Below are 18,470 nucleotides of genomic sequence, written 5' to 3'. Positions count from 1 at the left end.
AATCTTTAATTTCTTTCCAACTGGAAATTTGTAGTACCCTAGTGTCATATCTTAATATATCTTAGAAAGTTATGTGGATTTTACAATCATCCCTAATGAAGTGTTTCCTCCATCCCTCCAGTTTTTCGTAAAGTGGGGAATATGAAATGATTTGGGGCCATTTAGAGCCCCATTAACTGAAATTCTGGTATCTGTCTTTCACTCTCCAAAAATACCTTTATAGACCTCAGAAGCTAGATTTTCATATTTAACTGGAGTGAAATTATTTGTGCCAAAATAATTTACTGAAATTATTTTATAGGTATTTGTAAAACAGGTATCACAGAATTCAGTTTGGGCTCATGTAAACATCTCAGTGCTATTTAACATTTTAATTTGAAATGTCACATCAGTTTCCTTGAAAATGTTCTTTATTAGTGTGTTTATGCAATTTTTTAAAATAGTACTTTCAATAATTTTGTTCATTTCAGTTTTGTGAAAATACATTTTCTCCTCCACAGAGTCAAACTTGTTTTCTCATGGTGCAGTTTTGACAGAAATGCCCAGGCCTTCAGGAGTTTCAACTCAAGCAGAATCCTACTATTCCTCATCTGTGTCCATCTCAAGTACATTGTCTCCTCATGCTTCAGCCGTACCCTCCATGGTGCCTCAGCCTTCTTCAAGCTGGTCCTCAGTGGCCCACCCCACCTCATGCTCAGTCAACACAAATCCACTGAGTAGTTTCTCAACAGGGACACTTTCCTCTAATTCACAGGGTATCCCACCATTCCTGGAAATGCCTGTTGTGAGTGATTTAAATGCTTCTAATGCTTGCATTTATAACAGTACTAATGACATAAGCAGAATGGAAGCATCATCCATGTCATCAGCTGACTTATATGGTATTTCTGATGCCAACATGCTGCCTAATTGCCCTGTGAATATGATAACGCCCAGTAATGATGGCATGAGGGAGACTGATAATCCGAGACTTGTGAGCATGACTCTTGAAAACCCCTCATGTAATTCAGTGTTAGACCCAAGGGACTTGAGGCAGCTCCATCAGATGTCCTCTTCCAGTTTGTCAGCAGGCGCCAGTTCCGGTACTACTGCTTTCGTTTCACAATCAGATGCATTTGAGGGATCTGACTTCAATTGTGCAGATAACAGCATGATAAATGAGTCAGGACCCTCAAACGGTACTAATCCAAACACTCACGGTTTTGTACAAAGTAGTCAGTATACAGGTATTGGCACTATGCAGAATGAGCAATTGAATGACTCATTTGCATATGAATTTTTTCAGGTTAACATGTAAGATTTCAGTGGTGGTTCAAAATTTAAATCCGTTTAAATATTTGGAGCTATTTTGATATTACCTATATGGATGCAACATTTTATATTTCTTCATCCAAGGCTGTACAAAACACGTGTTTTTTTTATTTTTGTTTTTGAGAAACGATTGTCTGAAAACTTTGAGTATGTAGGGGATTTCTCTCACAGACAGTCATAGTCTTGGCTGTGGAGCTTCTCATTTAGTTGGCAGAGAATTTGTCAAGACATAATAAAAGATAAATGCTTAGTGCTGAAGCTGCCACTGAAAGAGAGTAATGAACTCATTTCCCAACTTTAGGAAGAGTTGGAAAAAGTTTAGTATTCACAGAAGCCTTTTTGCTTCAAGTGTAGATAAATCCACACAAACTGACTTTGTAGGCCATGATGCCCTGTGGAATGCTATGTGTACTGCGGTTTATTTAAACTAGTACATATTTCAGTGTAGGTTAAATCATTATTTGAGTCTAATCTGTGACATATTAAATATTGAAAAAAAATTATTTTTCCCATTTAAAAAAAACGCACACAATTTTGGGTATGTAGAATACAAAATTGGAAACTCAGAAAAGGAAAATTCTGAAATAGAAATTTAAAAGGGCTTTACTGTTTCTTCTTTTGAAACGTGTGACCTGATACTGGATATGGTGTGAATTCCATCTTTAGAGTCGCACCACATTTTCCCAGAACAGAGTGATGAGAACATTACAGCAAAGCTCTAGTTTTTCCAAAAATGCTTTTTTATATTTCTTTTGTAATGCATTCTTAGTTAATGAATTAAGAGATATTTGCTTTTAAGCAAATTTAAGGTAAACCCTGTAATGGCTATGCCATTGGAAAAATTAATTCCTTATTATTTTTGAGGCGCATGGGCCAAGGTGACCCCTAAGGGGCTTTCTGAGGCTTCTTGGAGTTTCTTAGATTTATATGTAAATCAAAATTTCATTAAAATGATAAGTTAGGTAGAAGTATGCTTTCAAGGTATGGGAGGTTCTCTACATTTCGAACTATTTAAATCCATATCTTTAAAATTGCTTATGATTTTAGGTTTGTATTCATGTTTTTAAGAGGAAAAAGTTTGTTTGGACCGCTCCTCTTTCTTATGTGTCCTCATTCACTGTGATCTCATCCAATTTCATGCTGTCCGCTCTGAAGTTTTACCCCTATTTTAGACCTGTCCCCTGCACTCCAGATTTGGAGTTTACACACGTGTATAAAACTGCTGATTTGACATCTCTACCTAAAAACCTAATTAAAGGTCAGACTCGGTATATATCATTGATTTTTCCCTAACATACTTATTTCTCTTTCATTCTTTCCCCAACTCAGTAAATGGCAATGCCATGCCTCTAGTTGCTCAGGTCTAAAACTGTGGAGTCATCCTTGATTCTTTTCTTTCTTTTATGTCCCATATCCAAATCTATCAGCAAACGTGGTAGGCCCTACCTTCAGAATATAATGGCCACCTCTTTTGACCTCTGCTGTTAATATACTATTCCAAGCCACCATCATCTCTTGGCTGGATTGAAGCTATAGGCTCCAAAACGCGCTTTATATCGTGCTGTTCTCCCTGAAGTAGCCAGAGTGATTTTTAAGACAAGTCAAATCCTATCATTCATCTGCTCAAAACAATCCAGTGGCTCCCCATCTCACTCAGAGTAAAGACCAAAGTCTTTGGTGGATGAGGAGAGGTCCTCATCTACTGCCATTTTCCCCTCTCCATTCACTCTGGACTCAGTGCTCCTCTTCAAAAACACCAAGTACACTTCTGCCTAAGAGTCTTTGTACTTGGTATTCTCTCTGCCTGGAATGTGTTTCTCTGATATAAGCATAGCTCACTCCTTCCATCCTTCCATCCCTCGGTCTCGATCAGCTGTTACCTGATCAACGCCTTCCTTGACTATATATACATTTATATATATCAGCACTTCGTGTCCCCCTCCTTAATATTTGTCCATAGTACTTATCTAAGCATTCCTTTGTTTACTATTTGTTTTCCTATACTGGAATATAAGCTTCATGAGGGCAGAAATACTTGTGTTTCATTCATTGAATCCCCAATTTGTAGAAAAGTGTCTGCCTCATATTAGGCACTTAGTAAGTATTTACCGAACATTCAAAGTACTATGGATACAACTTTTTTTTTTGAAAGAAACAATAGCTTTAATTATTGGATGTTTATGATTTTTATAGTTCTGTTTAATGTAACATTGGGTTTATATCAGAGTCATATACATTCAAGTCCCAAGGATTAATAATGGTAATCCAAAATATTTGAGAGCAAAGTAATCCCAGTGGCAAAATGATGGTAGAATTTGGGTAAAATCTTACTTGTTATGGGATACTCATGATGCTGACTAGCTTATTAAAGACCTAGTTTACTTTTAACTATAGAACCTAACATAAATGTTGAACATATTCCTAGCTAGAAACATGTCATTTCAATTATATAGCATCCAACCAAACCATACATTTACTGGAACAATTAAAACTAGTCAACTTGGTCAAAATAGGGAATGAGTGAAGGTTACATAAATAAAAATTCTGAGTTGAATGATACTGGGAAATGGGAAGGAGATCAAGATAAGACTTGGGGTCAGGATATTTAGGAAACAAAAGAAAAAGATTGAAGATACCTAACAAAGTACCATTAATATGTCAGAAATTATTATTTCAAAAGGACACATTTCTGTTACACAATTTTAAAAATCATAAGCACATAACGTAGTGTAGTAGCACTTACCAGGGAGAAAGAAAAACCTGAAGGCGTCATTTCTTGTTCAAAATAGGAACCCAACGTATTTCCAGATAGCAGTTGATAGGTGGTCCATTTTTTTAAAAATGCAAAATCCTATAATTTTGTATAAATTAGCATTGATCAGCTTAAACACTGTTAGAAAATCTAAATGGGTATTTTTAAATAAGCAGTTGACTTGCAATTTTTTTCTGTGTAAGCCAAATGAAGTTACTGCTACATCTGTGTCAAGAGTATTTCTAATGGATTTTTTGTTTTTCAGGTGCTATTTACTGATCATAGAATATATTTTATAATTAAAAAAATATTGACAACCTGCTTCTCCTCTATCTCTAAGTGTGTTTACACTTTCACTTGTTCTTATAACACCGCACCCTTAGTTTTTGAGGAAAAGGTGACACTATGCCTTTCTAAACTCTACTTATTCACTGGATCCTTCCCCTCCTTTCTCTCCCATCCTGGTTCTGTATCAGCTTTTAGTGTCTTTTTTTTTTTTTTTTTTTATAAACGTGGTAAATGTATTCTTTAGCTTAAAAAGAAAGGGAAAAAAACCTCTTCTTTTACCCTAGTACTCCATCCCTTCACATCCAGACTTACAAAATGCTTTCAGTCTCCATTTCCTCACTTCCCAGTCGTCTACCCTCTCTCTCTTTACCTCCCACTATTTTCTTATGATACTCTGGGAAAAGTGACCAGAGACACCCTCTCTTGTCCAATCTAGTATCTTTTTAATCAGTCCTCACCCTGCTTAACCTATCTGTAACCTTCTGTCCCATTGACCACTCCCTCCTTAGATGCTCCTCCAAGGTTTCTGTGGTAGAGAAGGTTCCTCTCTGAAGTTGCCTACCCGTCCCCCCAACCCCAGCGCTCAGTTGGTGCTATTTTTCCCCTGGGTAAGTGCCCACAGCGTCAGTGTTTTGTCACGCTGTCTGAATGCCCTTATAAGTAGATTCTCCTTTTGTATACTCTTTCTGTATACTCTGATGGCATTACCATTTACCCTGCCACGCAGTATTTAAAAGAAACCTCACATTCACTTAGTCGTCAAGTCCTTTTGAGTCTGCCTCCTAAAAATCTCTTGCATTAGTCCCTCCTTTTCTCCTGCTGCACTCTTAGTATAGGCCTTCATTCTTTTTTCCCCCAGTAAGAATCTCTTTTCCTTATGCTTCAGTTAAAAAGAACATCCCATCCGCTCATATAGCCTTTTGTGTAGTTAGTATTCCTTGGAAACACTTTCTCAGGCCCCTGTGCCTCCATGCCTTCAGCCTGCTATCCACTCTGCCTCTGCTCTTCTACAACCACACACATAGCTTTTCAGACTGGGCTTCTCCTCCATGAAACTTGGTCCTGCCTCCCTAGTTCAGATGTAGCACTGTACATGTCCCTATTGCAGAATTCTACTTACTAAATTATAGTCATTTGTTTGTCTCATTTATCTTTGGGACTCCATCACTTAGCGCAATCCCTGACATAGTTGGTGCTGATTAAATGGTAGCTATTATTAGAGACTCAAGGGTGAAATTGACATAGAAATGGTTATTAAAATGTGGACAGGGATTTGGTTCTTAAAGGGAAAGATACTTAACCTGGCAGGAAAAGGAGTGATGCTTAGATTTTCAAGCTCATGAAATACTTTACCCTCTGCCTCCTGTAGTGTCAACTGTATTAGGTAGAAATTTTACAGTTATTGGGATTGTTTCGTATGCCTGACCTTGTTTCTTCTCTCTACTGTATGTAGCAGGTTTAATCTCAATTCTCTCTCTGTGTATTTCCTTGGCACCTTACCCTTGCACAGACACTGAAGTATTCATGGAATCAAATCACGTATCGCATTTTTTAAACGTCTAGTGTGCAAAGTACCAAGTTAGGTGCTAGAAATGATATAGAGGAGAATAAGACAAAACTCTTTTTCTCAAAGATGTCAGTCTTTTTCTTTTGATAGATACCATATACAGTAATGTGCATAAAGTGGACTAATTTTAACTGGACAGCTTGATGAATTTTTACAAACATAAACAATCATTTCTAGCACCCCAGGAATTTCCTTCATGCCCATTGCCAATCTACCTGATTCTCAAAAACCCCTGTTCTGATTTCTGTCATCAGAATTCGCTATTTTAATAGTCTTTTAAATTGGTGACTAGGCTTCTCTCCTGAAAACTTTAATGAACAGAAACAGCTGGGTTCTCTTTCTAACCTATTACTTCAGAAAAATACCATTATCACCCCAGTAAACTTTAATTAAAAAAAGAAATGAAAGACTTGGAATTGGTGATCGAGGCTGCCTAATAGCACCAAATAAATTGTTATATCATAAATTGATTTGTAGAGGGATTAAAGAAATTACCATGGGATATTAAATAGTATGAAGAAATGGTAAGGATAGGGAATTTTCAGTCAGAACATTTGGATTTGAATCTTTAGCTCGGCCACTTAGAAGTTGTGTGATATTTAACAACTCACACCGTCTGTGGGCCTATCTCTTCAGATATAAAATGCAGATGATACCTAGCCTACCTACCTCACAAGGTATGTTGTATTAAATAAATCATGCATAAGAAGAAACACTGTAAATTGTATAGTGCTAATCAAATATGGTTAATAAACCAACATCTGTATATGTCCTGCAGCCCCGATTAATCTCTAAAACATCCCTTCCAGTTGTCTAATATATAACAGAGTGAAAAAAAAAATCACTATGGATTATATTCTTTAGTAAGAACCCTAAGATGGGTTTCTCTGTAGAGTGGCCAGCTATTGCCCACATCTGGAGGACCTTCATTTGGCCTTATTCTATCCAGAACCATTTCTAATTGTATAGCAAAGATAGGTCAACTAATGACTCCCAGTTCTGAAATTCTATGACTCTTACTTTCCTAGCCAAAGTTGATTATGAATCAGGAGTAACATGACTGTCTTCTTAAAAGGGGGTCACATCATAGCTAGTGAAGTGGCCGCTGTAAGAATTCTTATCTGTTTTGTTTTCAAAGGTTGAGTATGAAAGGGGTGTGATTAGGATATTTTTTATCACATATACTAGAAAATGTCATGCTATTTAATGTTATAAGCCCAGGGGTGGGTAGCTCACCACATCAGAGATAAATGTATGGGTTGTCTGTATCCAGTTTTAGGCCTTTGTTTATATAAGACTTAGTCAAATTAATATTTTAACTAATGCATCTTAGCAGAATTTACTTAAGTCACAAACTTAACATTAGTGGATAAGATTGAATCTCAAAAGTAATTAGGTCTGTAATTTTTTTCGTGCAAACCAAAGCATAGATCCCAGCCAAAAAAAGACCCATCATGGGGTGGCTGGTTAGCTCAGTTGGTTAGAGCGCGATGCTCATAACACCAGGGTTGCCGGTTCGATCCCCGCATGGGCCAGTGTCAGCTGTACCCTCCACAACTAGATTGAAACAACTACTTGACTTGGAGCTGATGGGTCCTGGAAAAACACAGTTAAATAAAAGTTAAAAAAAATAAAAGACCCATGTCTCCACTACCCTCATTAATAAACAAAATGTAGATATAATTTATAAACAATTACCTTTTTCGAAAGACTTCAGGAAAAAAATACCACCTGTTAGTAGTTACCTATATAAAGGGAGTAGAATTTATCATATTCTAATATTCTTATCACCTGCTTCCACAACTTCAATTTACTATTGGACTTTCAAAAATTTAAAGAATTACAAAAAAATCAATTAAACCCCTCTGTGTGAACAGTAATACACAGTAGTACAAAGCGTTGGTGCTTCAACAAAGTGAGTCTTCAGTGTCTGTGCAAGTGGACTGAGTTTAAGTGTATAGTTTGATGAATTTTTACATACATAAACAGGTAAATAAAAATATAAATTTTGGTAAAAATACCAAACACTCCTCTTGCCTATTTTTCTCCTTAAACTTTATTATCTAATCAAAACATGATAGCTTTGCATAAAATATAGTAAGAATTAGATAAGGTTGGAGTATTTTGGGATCCATTTGTGGAATTCAGTCTCAGGAGACTTCACTGATGACACACTCGATTGTATTGGATAATTAGCCGAAAATGTTGGTCACTGGTGCATAGTTCAGGGAGCTTTAAGATGAGATGGGAAAGGAAAACAAAAAGTTTTTGGGTAATGGACATAACTTAAATGCATGGTTCAGACTAGATGAACACTTTAGAAATGATTTAAAAGAATGTACTTAAAAATGCTGTTAACTGATGAATCCCGATCCCCACAGAATGGCACGATTGTATTTTTTTGAGTCTTCTAAGTATATTATGCGCTTCTTAGTGACTAACGAATTTGGAAGCACTGAATAGATTTTTAAAGTTCTCAGGTACTGTTCAATTATTTAAGAGCTAAGTGTGACATAAGGATGCAATAATTTTTAAAATGTAAAAATTCCCTTCATTGTACAAACTATTGCCTTTGTAATGTCTTTGTATACAATGATTTTTTTTCTTGTTAATAAATGGAGAAAATTCTAAAACCCTTACTAAAATTTTGGTGCTATTTGATTTTAAAAATATCAACCAGATTTTCTGTGTATTTATAGCATCTACCTTACAGGGAAAAATAGTTTTGTTTGTTAGAAAGATTAGGCATTTTAATGGAACGCTATAGCTGAATATACTTGCATATGTAACTGTCCTTTGAAATGATAGCTAATTTTGTAGAATATTGAAATTCCTTTTTAAAAGATTTTAATTTTCTGCCTCCGTGGCTCATTTACTGCCTGTTTCTCTCCCTTTGTGAATAACTGAGGACAAAAGTCATTTGCTTATTCTGAGCAAGGTACAGGTAGGTCTTGCCCCGGGGGTTGAAGGTGGTGGCCCAGTGTAGGACTACAGTGTGTGGAGCCTAAGGAGAACATTGAGGGTGGTGGGGAAGGAAGTCTCGGTGATCTGGAATAAAGATGTGAGGATGGGAGATGTATGAGGAGGTCTGATCTGTTAATAAATATGTTAAGCCTAATGAGAGCCAGATTTCTGTGTCAGAGGAAGAAATTACACATGTGGAAAGGGAGAGAAAACTAGAAGAAGGTTGGAATTGGAAGTACTGGTATAACTCAGAGTTTTCAATATATGTGAAGAAATATATAGAGGTAAGCCTGTGCGTACACGCATGCCATGGGAGGGCTTGGGAGCAGCAGTGCCACAATAGCAGTGAGCATACTTCATGCTCAGATCTTGGTTTCTAAATCTCATTTTCCACCTAAAGGAACTAGTTCCTTAGAGAAATAGCCCAGTCCAGGGCTGGTGCAGATGAAATACAAGATGAGCCTGGAGTGTCTTTTTGTATTAGAAAGTAAGAACAATCTCCCAGAATGATGGGGACATATTCTGGGAGGGGGACAAGAGGATACAGGAGTCAGCTTGAAGGGGCACCCACTGGCAAATCAACATTTAGAAATCAAACATCAGTAACCAAGTATAACCCATTGAATAAAATAGGAAGCCATGAATCCACAAGAAGGAAAGTTCTACCTAATATAGAACCTAGTTCTACCTAATGCCAACCAATAAATGTAAAAGAATGACGGAATTAGAAAATTCGTAGTTGAGAATCATTGTGGTAATAATTGATTCCGGTGAAAATCTTCCATGAATGCTAATACTAGTAAGTGAAAGTTGGATGGTCTTGCTACAATATACTTATTAATCAAAGGGAAAAAAGAATAAGTATTAAAGTGGAGAAGCTTGGCAGGTACTACTTTCATTAACCAATCAAAGCCAATCATCGGTAATAGCACAAATCAAAATTGTGTGACACTTATAAGATGCAAGAAGATAGTATCTCTTCTGTTGTGTTCAAACTGAATCTAATAATGAAACATGAGGCAAACTCAAATTGAGGAACAATCTACAAAATAACTGGCCTGAAATCTTCAAAGTAATGAAAATCAAGGAAAGACGAATTGTTTCAGATTGGTGGAGACTAAAGAGACAACTAAATGCAAAATGGGATCCCTTGACTCTGAAGGACATTGTTGGGACAACTGGTGAAACTTGGGTCTGTGGATTAGATAATAGTAATATCAGTGTTAATTTCCTGATTTTGATAGTTATGCGGTAGTGAATGAAGTAGAACGATATTCTTGTTTGTAGGAATTACACACTAATGTATTCGGGTGATGGGGCATCATTGGCTCAGTGATTCAGGGAAACGGTTCTTCGTACTTCTCTTGCAACTTTCCTGTGACTTTGAAATTATTTCAAAGTGAAAAAAATTAAAAAATATAAAAGTAATACTTTTTCATAATAAAAAAGGGTACCATTTTTAAAAATCAGAAAAGCTTACATCAAAGTTCATTCTCTTATGTGGACTTAAAAATCAAACAATAAAGCTCCAAAAGAAAATATCTTCCTAAGTAAGATATTTTTCTCTTTGGAAATGGAAATTTAACTTCGAAATTTACTTCACATAATTTACAAATGTAGCTAGTTATCATCTTACTTTGGAAATTTTTCACTTTACCAACTTTATTTTTTTTTTTTTTTACTTTTCCAGGTATTCAGAGTTGATGTTTTTCCTAAACTAAACCACAGACAAAGAGATGCTATGAAGTACAAAAGGCCCTTTCTCTAAGTGTTATTTAAAAGACTTAATTTAAACAAAGCTATTAGAGGAGATCTCAAAACTAATTGTAAAATATTTTTATATAAGTAAAAGTGCAACTATAGTACTCATATTACTTAATTCCAGTTCTGTATAAACAAAAACCTACATTAACTTTTTTTTTTTTGAACAGGACTTTATTGGGGAACAGTGTGTACTTCCAGAACTTTTTGTCCAAGTCAAGTTGTTGTCCTTTCAGTCTTAGTTGTGGAGGGCACAGCTCAGCTCCAGGTCCAGTTGCCGTTGCTAGTTGCAGGGGGCGCAGCCCACCATCCCTTGTGGGAGTCGAGGAATCGAACAGGCAACCTTTGTGGTTGAGAGGATGCGCTCCAACCAACTGAGCCATTCGGGAGCTCAGCTCAAGGTGCTGTGTTCAATCTTAGTTGCAGGGGGCGCTGCCCACCATCCCTTGCGGGACTTGAGGAATTGAACCAGCAACCTTGTGGTTGAGAGCCCACTGGCCCATGTGGGAATTGAACCGGCAGCCTTCGGAGTTAGGAGCATGGAGCTCTAACCACCTGAGCCACCGGGCCGGCCCCTACATTAATTTTTAACAACCTGTGTCTCATAATTATATGAACATTTGGAGTAAGTATTTACAGCTAATGTTTATTCTTTGTTTTAAATTTTGCATAATCTCAGGAATAGAAATTTAATAGAAGTCATCTAATTTAAGTTGGCTAAGGTGGTTCTAGTTCTCCCATTTTGCAGATCCACTGAATTCAAAGCTGAGCCCAAAAGAAACATGCAAAAGACTATCTTCCCAAATTATTTAAATCTCTTTTGTAGCAAAATTGCCACAGAAACTGAGAAACATTCACACAAAAAAAAGTTCTTATATTTTTATCAAGTTTATTTCTATTATCCCTTCCTCATTTTCTGGCATTGAAAAAAATATTTCAATGAAAAATTATTATTCACATAATGAAATTTCATGTCAAACCATTTTCCTGATTTCTGAAGTGAATAATACATCTTAGTACCTCTGAGCTATGTCTAATGTAGAGATGGGAGACTGAGTAATCCAATTGTATCCAAGTCATATGTGTTTTAAACTGAGCTCACATAGTTCAATCAGGGTGATGGAAATTACACTGAAGCCTGAAATTTTAATGAGACTCCTTTCTGAAAGTTTTTTTTTTTAATGACTTCATAGTACCAACTAATGATTAACGTATTGACAAGTGAGATCATATGAAATAGAGTTGGGCTATTCTTTTTGGTAAGCTCTTTGATTTGGCATCTAAATTCCAAAAATCAATTCTCAGGGTTATGTACGTTTAAACGAGCCTCCTTCACACAATAGGTGCTCAATAATAAGGTTTATTAGGAAGGACCCTAAAGACCAGGAAACTTCAGTTCTAGTCTTAGATATGGAAGTAACTATTTTAGATAAAACATTTAGCTTCTATTCTTTGGTTTTAATATTTATAAAATGGAGATGACAAATCTCCTATCTCCCTGATGAGGATGTTGGAAGTTATATAATTTTATTGAAGCACGCTGGAATAACGTCAGCTTACCTTTGTTTGGCAATCTCAATTTTTCAAAATCTTATCCCTGGCATTGAAGGTATTGAAGGCACTTGTGTCTCCTTATTTAAAAGATTTATGAAAGTCTCTTACCATGTTATCCTCAATTCCTAAGGTTTTACTTTCCTTCCCCAGGAAATTTATTGACAATTTTAGATTGTCAAAATAGTGACTTGAAGTCATTAATATTTGTAACAAATCACACCAAAAAGTACTTCTATTGGTAATAGCTTGCTAGAAGCTTACAGGGAAAAAATATTAATGGTGTCAGATTTGCATTTGATATCTTATTATAAGATACTACACTGCATAAATATAGGTATAACTTTTATCAAGATCATTTAAAAATTGTAGAACATGATTTTAAAGGTGGTATTTCTTTTGTGGAGGGAAATTTTGCTGAAAGAAATTATAGCTTCTCAGATTAGCAGAGAATATATCCTGTTTGTTCACCTCTCTAAATGAAAGAATTAAGAGAGAATGGTTTCATTATTCATAGTTTGGCTTGTGGGGGTTGGAGAGGGAATAAGAAAAATCATAAGACATCCTTAGAACAATTTAACAAAATATACATAGACTGTATACAGAGCCTGAGATAGTACAAAAAAATTTAAAAATAAATAGATCAACATGATCCAAATAGTTTCCAAGACACTCTTATGGTGAGTCAACAGCCATATTACAGTGTATGCAAAATGGACGTCCACATCGTGCCATGAAAACCCTCGTCTCTGTTTCCAAATTTGAAAGCTAGTCATCCAGAGCAGGGGGCCAGTCGACATCTACAGACTAGAAGGAAGAAAACAAGTCATTAATACATTACTGTTCTAGGAAGCATTGCTGGTAACGCTGTATAAATTTAATAGTTTCAATATACAATAACAGAAGAAACTGCATTAAAAAAGAGCCATTAAACACAACAATTTAATACTAAAACCAAATCTAGGACTTCAGATTCTTGGGCCTGAGGTCTGTGGCTGAACTCACTGAGTATTTGGTTAGTCAACTGGTTATTAATTGTGCCTTTTGATTGATAAAAACCTAGAGAACATTTAAAATTTTTTTGTTATTTATGCGTAAAGTAGCAAACATTCGGGTGGCAACACCAACTTGCCCTCAGATGTCTAAGCAACTTTTATTCTAATCATTTTCATCTTTCCATATATCTACATTTTTACCCTGGCTTTTCTAAAACAAAACCTTGACCTTCAAATCATAATGAAATTATAATACTACACTATTTTGTGCCACATTCCAGTCCTTAGAAGTATGAAATTGTACTTCATCTTAACTACCCTAAAGGGCCTAATTTAAGAGAAAGTTTAAGAAAAAACAATCCACAATACCTGTGCGTTTTTTGAGACTTAAAATTTAAAACCTGAACTGATTTGCTAAAAATTATTTTTAAATTAATCTGTCATTTCACATACCAGATTCAGAAAAAATTTATTAGAAAAGCCCAAATAACTATTGCATATGTACATGTATGTGTATCTTTCATAGATTCCAAAAAAATATTTTGGTTCTGTTTCAGAATGTAGCCATCCACCAAACACCCACACATAAGTTAGGTGGTTTCTCAAGCCTGAAAACTAATCATTACTGACCACAGTCTTGTATGCATTGAGGGCAGGGGAGGATAAGCATATCGTAGTGTGAAAAAGCTCCACAGCTGTTTCCGTTGGACAATCAGGGCTGAGAAACACTAGCCTGTGACACTCCTAAGCTGTTCTAAGAATTAAGGTGAAGAAGATGAATGCAATTAGGATTTCAACAGAAGGCTGTTTTCATCAAAATGATAGTCTCACTGAGGAGGCTCCCTGCAGCCTTGAAGGTGCTATAGTATCCTTGGCTGAGCTGTATAAAATCTAATCTGAAAGCACTTGGAACTGAGTAAGGTAATAACTCTCCAGTGATCATCAGATTACCATAGCAGTTTTCACAGTAGGCAACTACACCCACTTCTTTTTATAACGGATACTATTCCCTAGTGCACAATGCTAGCCTCCAAAATTTTGGTGGTTTTTTGGGGGCTGGGGAAGGACTCTATTCCTAATCGGATATTTGTCAAGAAGCACAATTTGTGATTCAATACCTACTGATGCTCAAATGAGGAAAATATTTATGGAGAATTGCCTGAAAGTTCCATTCTATCCATCCTTACTTAAGATTTTAACCTTGTTTCAGTTCAGATTATAAGAGTGGAAAATTTGGACCACATCATAGGGGTTCCTTATAGAACTGTTTTTATTAATAACCATTGGCTCATCCCATTTTCAACCCCTGTCCTGAATATATATTTTGGACTAGACTACCTTAAATTCTTTGTAAGACAAAATTGGTATGGGAATGAACTATAGAGTCCAAAGGACATATGAAGGGCATTTACAACTTCAGTTCCTTGCTTGGTTTAAGAGTTTAGATCTCATGCCATATGTAAGGAACAATTAATAAATTAGCTGTATATTTGCAAAGATGATAAATGAGACCTGCATTTTTTTTTTGAAGAAAAATTCCAAGATAGTCCCTCCCTGCAATATTAATGCTACTATGAGATTTTAACCATTTTCAAATACCTCTTAAGGTGAGTAATACTGCTTGACTTACAGCCCAAAGAGCATAACTTTGAATTCACAGTGCAGATGGGCATTTCCACAATAAAATGGTTTACCTCAACATCCAGCTCCAGAATGTCTGCAGTCACATTCATCAGAGAGCCAATGTTCGGCTTGGTTCTCCCAAAGTCTCCATGTACAAACTCTTTAATGTAGCTGGAGTTTGTTTAAGGAAAAAATGAGATAGCCATGCAGTACCAACTGTTTGGTCAGATTTGATAGGTGAAAGAGGAATACGAAAGCAGAAATGTTACAAAAGAGAGGTTATTTCTGAGCTGTGACTTGTGATGTGTGTCTTAGAAAATAAGCTACAGCAAACGTTCCTATCAGCCTGGCAGCCAACATGACGACCTAGGACCTGTGTTTACATCAAACTTCCCAAGAGTCATGACTTTCTTTTTTTCCTTGGCTCATCTCCAAGTTTGGGGATGGATTTTCAAAATTAGCTGTACTTCAATGCTATATGTATTAAACAAACAAACAAAAAAACCAACCCAGCTATTTCTTCTTTGCACAACTTCCATTTTGACATCTTTCTGGTCCCATTTTTCAATAATGGCAGCCAGCATCTGCCAGATGGTAGGTTTCCACAGGCTTACACAGAGTGACCTCAGTGATAGCTTTCCTTGTAATACGACCTGGTGACACAATGGCAATAGGATGGGAGGGATAGTGAGACTATTAATTTAGTCTTGATAAAAGCACTTCAGAAAGATTATCAAAGGACCTAAGTTCTAGTTGTTTTGCAAAAGAATTGTTAATTGTCTCTCTTTTTAAAGGGACAACTTTGTGTTTCCCTCATAGGGCTTCAAATTTTGAAACCAATGACTAATCCTAATATTCATTATTAATAAGATTACATTAACATTCTTTATACAGAACTCTACTACAACCTTGACAATATTTATCTGAAAGATATGTTTTCACCAGCATTCAGTAAAAACTCATTCAGCATTATGTTGTGGTCTATAAACCAGCACTTAATATAAAAATTTAAAGTAATTTGAATAGGAAAAATAAATTTGTTCTCAGATACATAAAAATTAATACCATATTATGCTGATATTGTATCCCCACTTTCTGAAAGTTTATTCATACTACTTTCACTAAATGTGTTGATTCAAGCATAAAACATGTAATTATCTAGTAACTGTCCTCTTTGCTAAATTCATAATTATTCAACAATTGTCATTATTTTTCTCTCAATTTCTTTAGAGATGCTACTTCTGAGTAGCAATGATAAGGGGAAATGACCAAAAAGTCCCAGAATAACCAGTGAAAAGGTCCAGAATGGTTCTTATTCATAGCCAGAGGGATGAGGTATAAGTCAAATGAATTAGTTCAGTGTACTGAGCAATATATGTGAAAAGTTTACATACTTCTGTGTATTACTACATGGTATCTAAAGCTTTACCAGTCTGTCTTGGCTGACGCCTTAAGTTACATGTACATGGCTTGTTCTAAAGATATTTTAATGATTGAAATGACATTAGCTTTGCCAAAAGACCATTACATTTCTCTGATCGCATTTCTCCCTAGCATACCAAAACTAAAGCTGAGATTAGGTAAAAAGGATTGGAAAAAAAAAAATTTGTGCTTTCTTTGAAATCCCATCCACATTTCATCATAATAGGCAGATATGCTCCAAACAGGAAAGATACAAAGATCTGTCCACTGCAGTTTAAATAGACCATCTCTTGTTCTACATGGTAAAAATTTAGGAGATTTTGAGAGTCGGTAACCTATACGTATTTTCAGGGGTGGGGGTGGAGGGGAAGAAAGGAAAGGAGGTTGATGGAGAAGAAGAGGCAGACTAATTACAGCAATATAATGAGAATGCTACTTGGTGATTAAAACGACATTTTTTTCCCCTTATAGCCATAAATACATCATTAGTTTTATACTGGTTAGAAGGCATTTTGTCACTTCATGCTTTTGGATCACAAAATAATATAAAACCAAGAAACAAACAAAAACTAGGAACACCTTTGAAAAGTAAATTAAAGCTAAGGCAGACCCTGTTATATTTTCACCAGCAATTCAGATCTGATAAAACAACCATGCAAGGCAGGGTAGGTTATGAACAAGTGATCAGCCTTGGACTATTCTCTTGTTCTGGGCCAGTGATCAAATAAAGTGAAGATCAATATGTAAAGTAGGGCCACTCCCATCTACTATCAGTGTTTAATCATCTGAGGCAAATACTCAGAAATGCTGAAAGGACCCAGAGGTGGTCATGAACATGTGACTGGCAAAATGTGTAAAGACAGCAATGAATCAGTCAAAAGTGCTTCCTGAGTACTTACTACCATGTTTCTCCGAAAATAAGACCTAGCTGGACGATCAGCTCTAATGCGTCTTTTGGAGCAAAAATTAATATAAGACCCGGTATTATGTTATATAGTATAGTATAGTATAGCATAGCATAGTATAGTATAGTATAGCATAGCATAGTACATAAGACCGGGTCTTATATTATAGTAAAATAGACTGGGTCTTATATTAATTTTTGCTCCAAAAGATGCATTAGAGCTGATTGTTGGGCTAGGTCCTATTTTCAGGGAAACACGGTATGTGCTCAGCATGGTGTGAGCACACACTAAATATTTCAAAGTTCTCATCGAACTGGCTGCTGCTTCATAGTTTCAAATGTCATTTTGAAAAATGCAAATTTAATGGGAAAAAAAAAACGCAAACCATAAAAAACAAAAAACACCAACCTTCTCCAACTTAATCTTTTCCCTACCCTCCCAGATCAAGCTGAACCTATTTTCTAGGGCAGCATTCAGTCTTCCAATAGGGTGCAGGTCAGCTTATGACCGTGCAGAAGGGGAAAGGATACGTTCCGGCTTGAGTCTTCAGATCGAGGCGGAAATGATGCTCATCCACATAGCATGTTTCCATGGAGTGAATGATACGCGTTCTCATAGCCAGCGGCCTCCGGTGAAGGACCCGGAGAGGTGTTTTCTGGTTGATTTGTAAGTCCTAGCGGAGGATATGATACACACCATGAATCAGCTGTGTGGCCCACTGAAGTTTGTCTCAGAACCTCCTTTGTCACCCATGGCTCACCACAGATGTCTTCAGAGGACCCCAGCTATCACCTTCAGGGAAGAAACTAATACTATAACGAATTGTATCCACTAAGGTTTGCACTCTGTGGGACTTCTCATAACCTGGTCCATGATTACTCATTTTCTGGGCCCCAGAACTACAAAAATAGGCTTTGAAGTAAATGATCCCCAAGGTCTCTTTTGCTTTAATAGTTAACAAATTGATTAGGACGCTGGAGTTCTATCCTGCCCTTTAACAGCTCATCTAGAAGACATGTTCTTACCTTCCTCCCTCTCTCCCAACCCAACAGAGTGACCTAATAGTGGGGATTTCAGGCAGAGGTGAGAAATGGCTGTTTGTAGAAGGTGGGACCTCGGCTCCACTTGGGTGTATGGGCAGTGTGCGTGTGTTAGGGAGAACCATATACCTACTCATTTGTTTTGTTGTTGTTGTTGTCGTCGTTGTTATACTAAAGGATACTCTGGGAAATTAACAGTTGCATCACAGTTTTAGGGTGGTGTTCCAACATAATATTTACAAGTAAGTGCGTACAATAAACCGGGACCTCTCTGTTAGCTCAATTCAAGTT

General features: G+C 36.4%; 2 protein-coding genes across 4 annotated transcripts in view; one reads left to right on the top strand and one right to left on the bottom strand.

The window, feature by feature from the left end:
• REL (REL proto-oncogene, NF-kB subunit) overlaps window positions 1–2,765 on the top strand; it is a 33,079-nt gene extending 30,314 nt beyond the window's left edge. For all 3 annotated transcript variants that reach the window (XM_033125244.1, XM_033125243.1, XM_033125242.1), the window contains one exon: window positions 501–2,765. In XM_033125244.1, the coding sequence (XP_032981135.1) occupies window positions 501–1,297 (797 nt within the window). In that variant the 3' untranslated portion in view covers window positions 1,298–2,765. The remainder of the gene's footprint in view (window positions 1–500) is intronic.
• An 8,746-nt stretch (window positions 2,766–11,511) lies between these two features.
• The window catches only part of PUS10 (pseudouridine synthase 10), a 63,390-nt gene continuing 56,431 nt past the window's right edge, over window positions 11,512–18,470 (bottom strand). Inside the window, exons 16-18 of the mRNA XM_033124702.1 lie at window positions 17,670–17,812; window positions 14,884–14,983; window positions 11,512–13,001 (exon numbers count right to left, since the gene is read on the bottom strand). Of these exons, the coding sequence (XP_032980593.1) occupies window positions 12,963–13,001; window positions 14,884–14,983; window positions 17,670–17,812 (282 nt within the window). The 3' untranslated portion in view covers window positions 11,512–12,962. The remainder of the gene's footprint in view (window positions 13,002–14,883; window positions 14,984–17,669; window positions 17,813–18,470) is intronic.

This window comes from Rhinolophus ferrumequinum, chromosome 13 (genome assembly GCF_004115265.2).
Source record: "Rhinolophus ferrumequinum isolate MPI-CBG mRhiFer1 chromosome 13, mRhiFer1_v1.p, whole genome shotgun sequence".
Classification (NCBI taxonomy): domain Eukaryota; kingdom Metazoa; phylum Chordata; class Mammalia; order Chiroptera; family Rhinolophidae; genus Rhinolophus; species Rhinolophus ferrumequinum.
Note: the sequence above shows the minus strand (reverse complement) of the source record. Positions and strands in the feature narration are given on the sequence as shown.